Source organism: Hakea prostrata, chromosome 10 (assembly GCF_041222555.1).
Source record: "Hakea prostrata isolate BN-2017 chromosome 10, UWA_Hpros_2, whole genome shotgun sequence".
NCBI classification, from domain to species: Eukaryota; Viridiplantae; Streptophyta; class Magnoliopsida; order Proteales; family Proteaceae; genus Hakea; species Hakea prostrata.
In genome coordinates this window covers 31,899,941-31,914,411 of record NC_142609.1, presented here as the reverse complement: position 1 = coordinate 31,914,411, position 14,471 = coordinate 31,899,941, and the positions used below count along the sequence as shown (strand labels likewise).

Genomic DNA, 14,471 nt, shown 5'->3' with positions numbered 1-14,471 from the left:
AACTCACAGTCACATATGAGAAAATAAGAATTCTGCGTACGTTCCATCTCTGTGCCTGCAATTTCTTTTTGTTTTGTTACTCTTTTCAATAATTCATTTGGTTGATCCCCTTGGTGTAACATTGTCTCTTTTTTGTTCTTGAAATAAAAGAGTGGAGAGTGCAAATGCACTAGAGCAATGTGCATTTGCACGTGCATGTTCTAACTAGTAGATAAAGAAGTCGAAACCACGTGACTCGAGACAATCTTATTCCAAATGGAAATCATAGCATTTAACATGCAATTTCTGCTTTATATATATATATATATATATATATATATATATTTCTCCACTAAATTACCTGTAAACATTACAGCATAGTAATAATAAATATGTGATTTTCAAATCTAAATCTCTTGAGGCTAGGACTTCCATCAACCCCCCCTTCCTATATATAGAGCTACCCTGAAGATGTCGAGATGCATGTAAGCTGGCCTAGACGAATCTTAATTAAAAATAAATAAATATTTGATGTGGTCATACCTATTTCTTACATTCATACTAAACCAAAACAATGGTGGACAATCATTCATACAAATAACAATAAGAAATGATAAAGATTCATAAAATAAAGACAAAAACATGCTCCTAATACAAATATAGAAAACCAAATGTGATGGCATTTGACGCATTTATTTGTGGAAGAGGATTCTCTGAGCAAGAAGTATAAAAGAGAGTACCGATGAGAGTGGGAAGAAATTTCCTATAATACGGGGCAGAGAGGTCATTTCATGCATGCCGGCGAGATTGTAAAAAACAGCTGATAACCATATCAAATAAGTCTTCCCAAAACTACATATTTTTGAACAACCACACCTGCAACTACAAACAACATCCCAAGGGGGCCATTGTATTGAAGATCAGAACAGAGCCAAAGATGGTCTAAAACAAGGATCCATTGAATATCGGCAAAACACATACATTAGACATCTAATGTTCTAACTGTTCTCATAGATCCAATCTACCTGCTCATCAAGAATATCATAAAACAAAAATCAGTACACACATGAAAAGCCGCTATACTGAAACTAGAAACGCTTCACCGGATGTTGCTTCTCATCATTGCTTTGAACTCCTCAAAGTTGATCCTTCCATCCTGAGGGGACAATAGACTCAATAATCATTAATGATGCAATTGCAGACAATAGAATTTCAAGATGGAGAAAACTTACATTATCTGTGTCCACTTCTTGTATTATTTTGTCCACTTCCTGTATTATATCCTTGATGCTGGCTTCATCACCCATTGCATAGTCCTTCATTGCTGTTCTCAATTCATCTCTCGTGATAAACCTAAAAGACATCATCCAACAGAAAAGAAAGTCAACATCTGGAGTCGATTATGGTAATGCCACACTCCTCACAAATTTGACTGCACAGATTTTCTACATCTGACCAAGTCATTTGATGCCTTTAAACTCAATAGGTCCAACAACTGACTTCGCATCTCCAAATTCCAATAAATCATCACATACTGCATCTGCGTTGATACTAAATATTATGTTGGAATGCTGAGTACTAACCCACTTAGTCAAGAGATACGTATAACCAAGGGGCAACACAAGGTAACCAGTATCGTCAAGGCACCATCATGGTTCCGACTTCCAGAGCAGTGGAATAGCCAAAATATGCCTAATTGGTATAAATAGTAATATCCAAAGCAGGGATTATTCAAGATTCCGACTAATAAAAATAATGTGAAAGAGATGGCTTGGTCAGAAGGCCACTGCCCTGGTGTAGGGGCCAATGAGAGGCCCTCAGGGATAGCAACATGTATAAGATTTTTTATTTCAGGGGTGGTAATTTTGCATGCTGATGCCTTTGGAACAGTTTTCTTGCAACCAGGTAGACTTCTTTTTCCCTATACTACAGAAATATCTAATGACTTCAACCAGAGGTAATATGATTACAGAACACTGTTGTGTCAAGAAGTAAAGAAGAGTGAATGAAGTGAAGAGATGCATTTGGATTATTTTGTAATCTATGGGTGTCAACAGGTGACCCTCTTGGAACCCAACTAAAGCCCGAAACTCAACCAGATGTTGCTAAAAGGTCTTAGTTTTTGAATTAGTAAAGGTCCTCTATCTCTTGACTTGATAAGGTATTGAGGAGTCATCGGCGAGCAGAATGGATTCAGAAGGTAAGATGTCCTCTCTTTTTCTTCCACTTGATTGTCACCAGAAAAGGATTTCTGACAGATGCTCTCAACCCCTCATAGAATGGGTAATGTAGAACTGTATTTGATTGATCAAAATAATAGCCAAATAGGATCTTTTCACAGGAAGGAAATTCAGATTTCACAGACTTAGATGGATAGATTCAATGGCAAGCTGAAACTAGACAGCTACCAATGTACTCAGGATACTCGCAGTGGGCAAGCCAAATAGGATCTTTTCACAGGAAGGAAATTCAGATTTCACAGACTTAAGAATGAGATAGATTTCAAATGCGAAGCAAAGCTGAAATCTAGACAGCTATCACAATGATAACTTCAGGATAACATCAGAACAGTAGGGACAGATTTGTACATCAAGATAAGGGTAGTAACCAGAATAGAAGATTAAGAACTAGATGGGCTTATTGTTAGATGGAGAAATGAGGGAATGATATAGCATAAATGAGAGAACAACAAAGACAACAAAGTACACCTGGGCTTCACACGGGAAGATGGATTGATTGGATTGGACACCAATCTACCTTGATCAAACACAAGGTTCCTCCAAAGAGGAGAATAGCTAACAAAGCAATTTAATTTCAAATGATGAGTGTGTCTTCCTCTTACACAAGTCTCTTTATATAACATTCTAAAGAGACGTAAACATTAAACATAAGATCCAACCACTAGCTAACACCTACCTATTAATGACTCAACTACTACCTAATTCTGAACAAAGGAAAATTCCTTTGACAATGGGATCTTCTTATTTTCAAAGCTCAGCCCCTTTTATTGACATTTTAAAAACTAGATTTGGGCTTAGGTCTAGCCCATGAAGATCAAAATATGTGGGCTAACTTTAATCCACTAAAACAGTCCTAATCCATGAAAGTCATAGGCTATTTTTTGGGTCATACCCTTAGGCCTTTGATGGGCCAAACCCATTGGGCTTTTCTTTGTTATACATGCCTTTAATTTTGCATCAACTCTCCCTGGCTTGAAAACATTCGTCTCCAACGAATGAGTGAATGACATGTAACGCTCATATAGATCAGGATCGAGTTTCTTGAAATCGTCAGCATAAGTATATGAGATGTAGGTATACACTTTCTTAACCGGTTATTAGCCATAAGGAGTGCATGTGTACTTGAGTCAGTTGGAATGAAGGTATACACTTTGGTTATCTAAGGGGTGTACCATAGAGATCCCGGTTGATAAGTTGGGGGTGACAATTTCCACCCAAAAGTCTATTATATCCACACAGGGTGCTTTTTATTAGAATGTTAACAAGAGCGAAAACAAGATTCAACAAAATGCTCAATCCACATCCGGAAAACAAAAAAACAATAGTCTAAAGAAAGAAGAGGGGGTCGTGCCCAGTCCCAAATCCAAGTCCTAGCAACTACATTGATCATCCTTTGATAGTATGGTGTTTTGGCTACATTGGCTGCTATGTTGTTGTAGAGCATAAATTTGCTAATTGCCAACCTAGCTTCCTCCCTACTGCCTTCTTTACCTCTAGCAAACATATATAGAATGCTTCTTTGATAGATGTTTTGTTGCTTGAAGAGGGAGGGGTCTTGGTCAAATTTGGAATCATAATGTCTAGTCTTCCTCCTCTTTTCGGTCCTCTCAGTTCCCTGAAAACTATGTCTAGGTGCCCGAACCACCTGCTCCCCTTGTCTGTTCATATTGCCTCACATTCTCAACATGTAAGGACTGTCTGCTAACTTCCATTGCAGCCTTCATCTGTCTCCATTCGGCCCTTGACTCAACACCCATAACCCTCCTCTTTTCTTCATCGTCGCTTGACTCCTCATCAACATCAAGAAAAGGTCTAGATAGCACTGTGTCCTCAAATTCCCCTTGCTTTTGTGTCATCTCATCCTTTTTTTGTTTCCCTCCCTTTAAAGTTGCTGCAATTGCTTTTTGCACTTCATAAGGAAGCTTGGGACACTTGGAAACATCTTTGAAGCCACCAGCCAAATGTTGCTTTAATCTTGTTGAACCATTAGAATTCAAAATCTTGAAGCAATACTTGCATCGGGATTTTTTCGTGTCGGCAGTTAAGGGATCACCATGTTGCCAAGCAATGTCTTGAGTCCCATTACCAGTGCCGCCACTCCTACTAGTTGCTATTTAAGATTCAAATGTACAGCACTGAAAGTCTGAAATACATACATGAATGTTCCCAAATAATCAGTAAAATAATTTTTAGATACATAAAAACAATTTATAAAACAACAAAACACACACTTTGTTCTAAGATAACATATATACAATGCTCAAACAGACATGTTTGTATTTTTAAAATAAACTACATAATATAAGCATCATTTAAAAATAAATAAATAAATAAAAAAGATATTTTTTTAATAAAATATTATTTTCATAATTTTCTTATTTAATTATTCAAATAAAAAAATAAAAATAAATACAACAAGCATGATAATCAAAATATTAGTACATGGGATTGTAGCCCTCTAAATGTAGTTTAACATAAGCAATAATCACATTCATATCATAAGTATTTATTTATAATTTATAATTTTAATTTTTTAGATAATATATTTTTTAAATACGAAAATTCAAAAAAAATTAAAAACAGAAAATTCAATTTTTTTTTTCAATGAGAGTGTAGATCAAAGCTTGATCATCAACATATATTTATACCACACTCAAACACCCATTGTAGAACCTTTTATTTGAAAAAATTCAAATTTGGGGAAAATCTTACATTTGTTGAAGATCATTTGAAATAGGCTTGAATCACTTGAAATATGCTTGAATCTACTGTTGTAGATGAGTTGATGATGTTGCTATGTTGAATCCCCAACAAATTCCGGCCAAAATCTGAGTTTTCCGGCAAAATGGCCTTGCAGCGAGAGAGAGGCGAGATATGCCTCTCTTGAGTGAGACAGGGGCTTTTTAAAGCCCCTAAAGAGGTGAAGAAAGTCTCGTTAGCGAGATCTCTCAAGTCTTGCATCCCATCTTGTCTCGCTATATCACGATAGTGAGATATCTTGCGAGATCTCAGCGAGATCTCCCACCATGAAGGGGAGTTCGTAGACCATATAGTGGTCATGGTGTCTAGTAAACGGATAAGTCATCTCACCTATGTACTTATTATGGTAAAACTGGACACTTGGTAGAGGCTTGTTGGGCTAGGCATGAGATGCTAGAATGGGCCAAGTAGAGGCTTGTTGGGCTAGGCATGAGATGCCAGAATGGGCCAAGCAATTTGCCAATCATGTCATATATAATAGTGGTACCGAAATAATAACATCTAACGATAATGTTTCTAGATCTTCTTCTGGGAACTATCAAAGACTCTACAACATGATGTGAGCCAAATCCTTTGGTGCCTACAAAATATTGAAACCGCTACTTCCACGTCCACTAGTACTTCTGCCGCAACCCTTTCTTATGTAAGTAACACACAATTACTTCTACATCCACCCCTAGGATCATCGATTCAAGGGCTTCTTCCCATATGACTGGTAAGTCATCCCTTTTTAGTTCATTTTCTAAATCTACTCTAAATAGTTTTGTTGCTATAGCTAATGGGACTTCCACCCTTATTTTAGGTTCTGGAAGTGTCTCTCCCACACCTTCTTTTACATTATCATCTGTTCTGCATGTTGCTTATTTTCCCTTTAATTTATTATTTGTTAGCCAGTTGACCAAAGCTTTAAATTGCTCTGCAACCTTCATTCCTCCCTCTTGTGTCTTTTAGGATCTTCACATGAGGAAAACAATTGGTGAAGGGTGCGAACGGAATGGACTTTACTATCTAGAAGACATTGCCTTGATTGTGACTCTTTTAGATGATGGTGTAGATGCTTTTCAGTTGCACTGTCGCTTGGATCATCTTTCCTCAGAGAGATTGAAATTTTTATTTCCATCGTTTAGGTCTGTGTCTAAATGAACTGTGAGATGTGTGAGTTAGGGAAGCATCATCGTGCCACCTATACTCCTCGCTCTGTCCCTCACAGTGGGTCTTTATTTTCTTTAATTCACTCTGATATTTGGGGTCCTTGCAGAGTTAGATATAAGCATGGTTTTCAGTACTGTGTGACTTTTGTGAACGATTTTTCCCATCTCATGTGGCTATACCTTTTAAAGGATGACATTGAGTCCTTATCTATATTCAAAAAATTTGTGCATGAAATAAAGACAAAATTTTCTTTGCCTATTGAAGTGTTTCGATCCAAAAATGCTTTAGAATATGTGCAAAATGATACATCTAGCTTTTGAGATTCTTTTGGCTGATTCATCAAATTAGTTGTTCCTTCACTCCCCAACAAAACAGAGTGGTTGAGTGCAAGAATCGTCACCTTTTAGTGGTAGCACGAGCACTTTTACTTCATATTAATTTGCCCAAGAATTAGTGGTGTGATCGTGTTTTAACTGTGTCATTTGCATGGTGGTAGATCTCGCGAGATATCTCGGTTTTTTCATAAACCGAGACAAGATCAAGGTCAAGATCTGCGAAATGAGATATCTTGCTCGAGATCTCGCCATATTTCGCTATATCTTGCCATATCTCGCCCCAGATCTCGCCATATCTTGCTGGAACTCTCAATTTTTGCCCCCTTTTTTGCGAATTTCAGCCAAAGTTTCACTTGCAACTACTCTTAGCACATCTATAACATCAAAGGAAGCTTAATCATCCTCTACTTATGAACTTATGCATTAATGACTTATATAGAACTTCTAATGGTTGTATACTGTTATCATTCTGTTCTCGAAAGTCAAGATTGTAATACTCATATGGATGGAATCTTGATGACATTTAAGTTATTTGATGCATTTGATACACTTGATTTTCATTTATATGCCTTAATGGTTTTATATTACATGTTATATAACCTTGCATTCTCTAATCCTACAGCATTTTGGTTTCACACTATGGGTAGACTTAGAAATCATACTTAGGGTTGTTTTCTCACAAATCCAATGCCACTAGTGTGTTCAAAAGTCCTTAAATAGGCTAGATCCCAAGTTTTAGCCCAACTGGGACCTTAAAACCCATCGAGATGGGTTACTGAGTTGACGACCAAAAAATGGCATATCTCGACCGAGATCTCACCGAGATGGTCGAGATCTTGGTTTTTCATGGTAGCGAGATCTCGCTTGAGAGCGACATCTTCTACCATGGTCATTTGATCAACCGAATGCCTCTCTAACCAATCTCCTTTTTCAATTGTTTTTCCTAATGGGGAACTGTTTTCAGTACCCCCTAAAGTGTTTGGTTATGTCCATCCATACTGCAGATAAGCTTTCTCCCCAGTCTATAAAGTGCACTTCTTGGGTACTCATGTACTCAAAAAGGTTTTCGATGCTACAATCCTATTCATCATAACCAATTTGTTAAGTGTTGATGTGACTTTTTTTTATAATACCCTGAATTATTGAAGTCCATCTTTGTCTAATGAAAACTTTGTTTTGGATGATGCTCCTCCCATTCCATCTTTAGTTTCGTCAACCCATAGTACTCCTCTATAGGTCTATCAACAAAAGCGTAAGTTGGCAGATCATGTTGTGGATAGTTCAGTTCCTCAGACACTCGCATTTCTCCTCCAATGGATGTTGATGCCATTCCCACTATGATTCCACCTTCACCCTCTCCACCAATGGATTCTTCTCGTGGAGACCCCTTCAGACTTTGGATGACTTACCAATTGCCCTAAAGAAAGGTATAGATACTTACACTCTACATTCCAATATTGTTTACCCTATTTCCCATTATGTGTCTATCGCTCATCTACCTCCCAATTTTTGTCATCTTAAGGTTTCCCTATCTATCACTCATGTTCCAACCCACTATAATGAGGCTCTTAAAATTACTGGCTGGAGAGCCACAATGGATATGGAAATGGATGCTTTACAATCTCATAATTCATAATCTTTGGTAGATTCACCCCTTTGGAAAGATGTGGTTCGTTGTCAATGGGTGTATACTATCAAGTATCACTCTGATGGTACATATGAATGGCTCAAGGCTCGTCTGGTAGCCAAAGGCTAAACATAAACATATGGTGTGGACTATTTTGAGACTTTTTCTCCCATGGCTAGACTCAATTTTGTCCATGTGTTAATTTCTTTAGCTGTAAATCATGACTGGCCTCTTTTTCTGTTTAATATCAATAATGCATCCTCATACGATGATCTCCATAAAGTGGTTTATATGGAGCAACCTCCAAGGTATGTTGCTCAGGGGGAGGATATTGCCAGTGTTTGTCAATTACATAAAGCAATTTATGGTCTCAAACAGTCTCTGCGGGCTTGGTTTGAGAAATTCAGCAAGACTATGGAGTCTTTTAGGTTTATTTAGTTTTATTCTAAGTTTTTTTTTGGTTAAATGACAAGGTGTTAATGTATTTATTATGGCAATTTATGTTGATGATATCATTCTCTCAAGAAGTGATGCTGGCTATCAATGCAGTTAAGGCACACTTACAAAAATGTTTCCAAACTAAAGACTTAGGCTCTTTTTGGTATCAATTCTCATTCACTATTATGAGAATTTTTCTTTATTTTAAATTGTTTGGCATCTATTATCATTTTTATTTCTATTTAAAAAAATAGAAAAACTTCCAAAATCCACAATGGACTTTTTGTCCATTATGGATTATGGTGAGAATTCATTCTCACCATTTATGCATGGGGTTACTTGAAATTTTAAAGTTATGCTGGGGGTATAACAGTAAATACACATAATTTTATAAAACCCACTCTCAAACACTAACAAGCACGAACGAGGAGGCTTCTTTGAATGGCGCAAACCCTCTCAAAATCCCTCCATTTTCACTTCTCGCCTAACCTGCAACAGATTGGCTTCTCAACTCTGATGGTGCTTCTCAAACCCTCTCTCAATTCCTCTTGTCTCACTAGATTCTCAAGGCTTTGCTTCTCTAAAAGGCGCTTCTCAAACCCTCTCTCAATTGCTCTTTTCTCACTTCTCGCAGACGTTTATTGCAGCAAATTCTTCAAGGTAATCGAGTACCTCTATAGCAGATTCTTCTCGCTCTTTTCTTCTCGCAGATTCTTCAGATTCTAGTCTTATTATTGTTGGTTTAATCGAGTACCTCATTTACAGTTTACCCCTCCCCTGCTCTTTATGGGATGTTGCTTGTCTTTTATGGATACTAAAACCGGACATCAATCAGTTTCTAATTTCCAATTTCCACTCTAAAACTTTCTTAAATTCTGAAAAAAATGGGCTTTCTCTTTGGTTTTGTTGCATTGACAACTCAGTCTCTGTTTATGGTTCTTGTCTGATTGTTATGATAGTTCTCCAAACATTTTTCAGAATTCATAATCTAATCCTCTACTAGAGGCATAATCGCTAAGTTAATGGAGTTTCATACATGAGATTCAGCAAAAATGAAAATAAGACTAACAGAGGATGAAAAATGTAGATCATAACATCCGAAGTAACAGAGGATGAGCTCATAGTAAGATTCCACCCTGTGGCAAGAACTCTATGTATCCTGATCTATTCGTTTACCTTTTTTAAATATTTATCAGAACCTGTGTGAGGCTTATCTCAAGACTGGTTGTTGAACTTAACTGATAACTCTGAACTGGTTTGATGCTCAAATGTGGCATTTCTTAGTTATCCCTGAATGTTTGATGTCTTTAATTCCTTCACTACCCTTGGAGAATGTATTGAAATATTTATTTATATATTGAGCTGTGGGGGCAATAGGAACGCTGATATGGGTAACCAAGGGGAAAAGGGTGGTTGGTCATTTCATTGACCTATGTGAGGATGTATGGAGTGCTGCCACTTGCCTGGCAGTGTTCTTTTTCCCTTATAAATTATATCCATAATTTTAGAACGTATGCAGATATTTCTGCTAATGAAGAAATTAACACACAGAAAGGGGTGCCAAGTAATTTTCTGGGGGCTGCAAGGCTTAAGAGTCCCATAGATCCTGTGAGGTTGGAAATTTTGAAATATTAGGAGGCTATATCTGTAGATGGTATGCGAACCATAAGGATCAAATGTTTAAGTGAAATTGCAACTTCGTAGTTGCTGATGAAAAGAGATCCTTGGCAATGGTTTATTTTAGTTTAGGGCATTGGTGGAAGTACCAGCAGAGGTGATATTCATTTAAATTAGGTGATCAGTTTGATTCAACCCATACCACATAGCTACTATCCACATATTCCCACCAGACTAACAGATGATCAAATGACTCATTAGTATCCTTAATGGGGTGAAAATCCAATCATTTTCTCACTTCTCTTTCTTTTTGCAGAAACCTTATTACAGAGTTTTTCTGTCTTAGAGTTTTAATGGTACAAAAACCACAGTAATCAATGCTCTTCGTTAGCTTTCATTTCAAGCTTTTGGAAATCTCTCCTATAAATTTCCGAAGCTATGAAATGCTCCCTACCCATTCTCAAACCAAACCTTCCATACCATTGATCTCTCTCAGAATGATCTCTTTTACTTGTTGAAGCTCCACTGGAATATGAGAGGAATGGCACGCCAAAGGTTATTTTTGCTGGGATATAAAATTTTTAGATCTTGAAAGCTCTTTAAGCAAGTTGAATGGAAACTGAATTTTCTTCAGAGATGCAAGTTTGTGTTTTAAGATGAGGAAGTTTTCTTAAATAAACCATGCTACGTGAATTGGAGGGTATAAGGTTTTAGATTGCCCTGCAGATCCAGATCTTGAAGTTGATGCTTGTCTAGTTACTATAATTTCAGATGATCGGTCAAATATTGAAGTGACTAATTTAGAGTTTTGGCCCATAGGCGATTTCGTAAAAAAGCCAGTTGAACTGATGGCTTAAGGCCTTAATTCTACTTTACAAATTTAAAAGATTGTGGTTCAGCATCTCTACTTAATGATATGCATCCTGATGTATACATCCCGTGAATCTTTTGTGACAGAGTGTTATTTGTTACAAAAATGGAGATCCTTGTTTGTTTTTTTGCTTTCTATTGGAGATTCTTACTATATTAATTGTCCTAATCTATGAGAGGCTTACATCCTGTAATTTGTTTGTAACAGGGAACTTTATAGCTGAGAAGGGAGAGCTTGATGGTGGATTTGAAAGCGGTGATAGTGATGATGATGAGATCTTGGACATTGCCAATGTGGTAGGCCGCACAGAACAATTACAATGGAAAGCATATCGAAACAAAATTGCAAAACAAATCATGGAAGCTTATTAGGATAGATACTGAATATTTGAATGTTTATTTTCTTTATAAGTGTTTGGAGCAGTTTTAATTTTAGTAGACATTACATTAATATTGTAGTAAGTATGATTGTTTTCTTGCAAGACTCAGTTTATATGAATATTCTTAAGCTAATATTTTGTTTGATGCATTTTTTTGATAATTATTGTTAATATTTAGATTATAGGGTTTTTTTTTTGTATTGATTTTCGTTATTATTTTCTAACAAATTTTCATTTTGACATACCAAACTTATTTTTCATTCAATAATTTATTCTCGAAAAATGTCACCAAACCATTTTTCATTCTTGACCAATAATGAATTCTTGTACTTATTTATTTTAAATAGTCATAATAGAAAATGAGAATTGATACCAAAAAGATCCTTAGGTAACCTACAATATTTTCTAGGAATTGAGGTAAAAAAAAGAGTTAGTTTCGCACAGAGAATATATATATATATATATATATAGAGAGAGAGAGAGAGAGAGAGAGACCAAATCTGTGAACCCTAAACCCAAACCCTGGAAATGAAAACCCTGGAAATGAAAATCCTAAAGAAACTCAAGCATGAGCAACCAAGATAAGATCACCCCCACCTCCACCCTACCCTAACCCTAAAGGGTTTACTCCACTGAGTGAAGAAAACATTGGTATTTATGATCAACCGAGGTTGTGGTAGAAAAACTAGAACTCGAAACTCGGAGAGACCAAATCTGTGAACCCTAAACCCAAACCCTGGAAATGAAAATCCTAAAGAAACTCAAGCATTGAGCAACCAAGATAAGATCAACCCCCACCTCCACCCTAAACCCTAAACCCTAAAGGGTTTACTCACACATGAGTGAAGAAAACATTGGTATTTATTGATCAACTGAACAAGTTACAAGTGGTAGAAAAACTAGAACTCGAAACTCAAAACTCAGAGTATGTGGTTTTCGAATATGTCGAAACAATAGCTCTGAGGTGCTTATATAGCCTTGAGGAAGGTGATCCGGGTGCGCTTGGGGCCCCATCGTCAATCACGCGATTACTTTCGGATAAGCACTACCTAAAGGTGACAGACAGATCACCGAAAGTAAGGCGCACTGATTGCGCACTGAGCTAAAAGTAGGGATCTACTTTCACAAGGTGGAGTTACTATTCAACCCACTAAGTCAGGCTGAACTAGCCGACACAACACGACAAACAAGTTTACATTATAGCACCAAAAGTGCTGAATTATTGTAGGGTCCACACGCTTCCTTATGCCTGCAGGAGGTCTTCCGTCGAGGACGATCAAGGGGTCCACGTTCTGAACTGCTGAGTAAGGCTGGATAGAGTGTCCAGGGCCTGTACAACATTTTCTCCGGCTTCATTAAGTTGTTCTCGGAACAGTGTTTCGTAGAGACTGAACTGCTCCCTTTGGTTTTCCAGTTCCAGTAGCTTTTGGCTAGCCTCGGGGTCTTGGTTCTTGATTCGTGAGCACTGCACCACTTTAGATGCCTGTATGCCACCGACAGTGTTGAGCGCCTTTGTAACTTCCAAGGTAACCTTAAGCCACTGAGAGGTTGTTTCCATGAGCTCATGATATGCCTTGAGTTCCACTTCATACATCTCAGCCTTGAACCATTCTTGGTAGACTTGGCTGTGTGTTCTGGCCCTTGCATCCATTCCTGCAGTGTATTGTTCCCAGAGTGGACAGGCAAGAGGTTGGACCTTCTCGTACAGTAGCTGGTGCTCAAGTTCACCATATGGGACTCCATCAGTAGAGTCTCCGCCTTCTGAGCTGCTACCATTAGACATGCCTGCAATACTAACCTCGAGAGTTTGTCTGCGAGGGAGTTTTTGGAACCTTCAATGTGTTCGAAGGTAACTACAACACCGGTTCCTGTGATGTAGTCAACAAACTGTAGCCACCGTAATCTGGATGGTTTGTGTGTTGATGTCTTGCCAAAGAAGTTGACAATAGCCTGGCAGTCAGTGCGAAGGATGAGTTCCTTCTTATCCAGATAATGAATCTTAAAAGCTTCAAGAGAATTTATAGCCGCTGCAATCTCAGCGTCAATAGTGCTCTTGATGACCGGAAACTTCCCGCTGGCATAAGCCGCTATCTTTTCACTGTTTCGTGGGTCATGCTTTTGTGGCTTCCACTTAAGGATTCCTCCCCATCCTTCCATGCAGCCGTCGCTTTCAATAATGACAAAGCACGATGCTGGGGGAATCTCTAGGTCTGGCAGATCTTGGATTATCTGCTTTACCTTTTTGACAAGCTCCCAGTCGGAGTTTTTCATTCTTTTGTCGCCATTTGGGCTTGTCTTTTGGTAGACCGCCTAGTAAGATGCCTAGTCGTGGCACATGTGTCCTGATGTAATTAAGTGTGCCAAGCCATGATCTCAGGCCCTTCTTTTCTCGAAGGGACGCGTCAGATGCCTCCATTATTGCTTTGATGACGTGAGGCTGGGTCCGCATCTTCCCTTTGCCGATATGAACGCCAATGAAGTCGATTTCTTGCACAGCAAGCTTCATCTTTGTTGGACTTAAGATTAGACCTTCCCTTTGACAGATGTCGAGCACCTGCTTAAGGTGCTGATAGTGTAGCTCCTCAGTATCTGAGAAGATGAGAATGTCATCTATGTAGACAGCTGTAAAAGATTCTGTGCCTTGGAAAGCTTGGTCCATTTTCCGTTGAAATACTGTTGGAGCGTTCTTTAATCCAAATGGCATAACGAGCCATTCATAGAGTCTATTGGCAGCAAGGAATGCTGTCCATTCAATGGAAGACTCGTCCATAGCAATTTGATGAAAACTAGACTTAAGGTCAAATTTGGAATATACCTTTGCATGGCTGATTTTCTTCAGTAAGGTATTGATGCCTGGTAGGGAGTATTGATCCTTATGGGTGTTATCATTCAAGGTTCGGTAATTGAATACCATCCGTTCCTTTCCTTCGATTTCCTTTCCTTGCGCATCAACAGATGTGCCTGATGACACAATCATTGCCATAGTCCTATGCCGACTACGACTTTCTCTTATGACTCCTTGTTTGAGTAACTGGCTAGTGATCCTTCGGAAAGCCTCTTCCATCGCTGGGTT

At 38.1% G+C, this 14,471-nt stretch overlaps 1 protein-coding gene across 1 annotated transcript in view; it reads right to left on the bottom strand.

Moving 5' to 3' along the window:
• Nucleotides 1–586: 586 nt before the first annotated feature.
• Nucleotides 587–14,471, bottom strand: part of LOC149002497 (calcium-dependent protein kinase 21-like) — a 32,356-nt gene continuing 18,471 nt past the window's right edge. Inside the window, exons 7-8 of the mRNA XM_089136491.1 lie at nt 1,212–1,332; nt 587–1,135 (exon numbers count right to left, since the gene is read on the bottom strand). Of these exons, the coding sequence (XP_088992617.1) occupies nt 1,079–1,135; nt 1,212–1,332 (178 nt within the window). The 3' untranslated portion in view covers nt 587–1,078. The remainder of the gene's footprint in view (nt 1,136–1,211; nt 1,333–14,471) is intronic.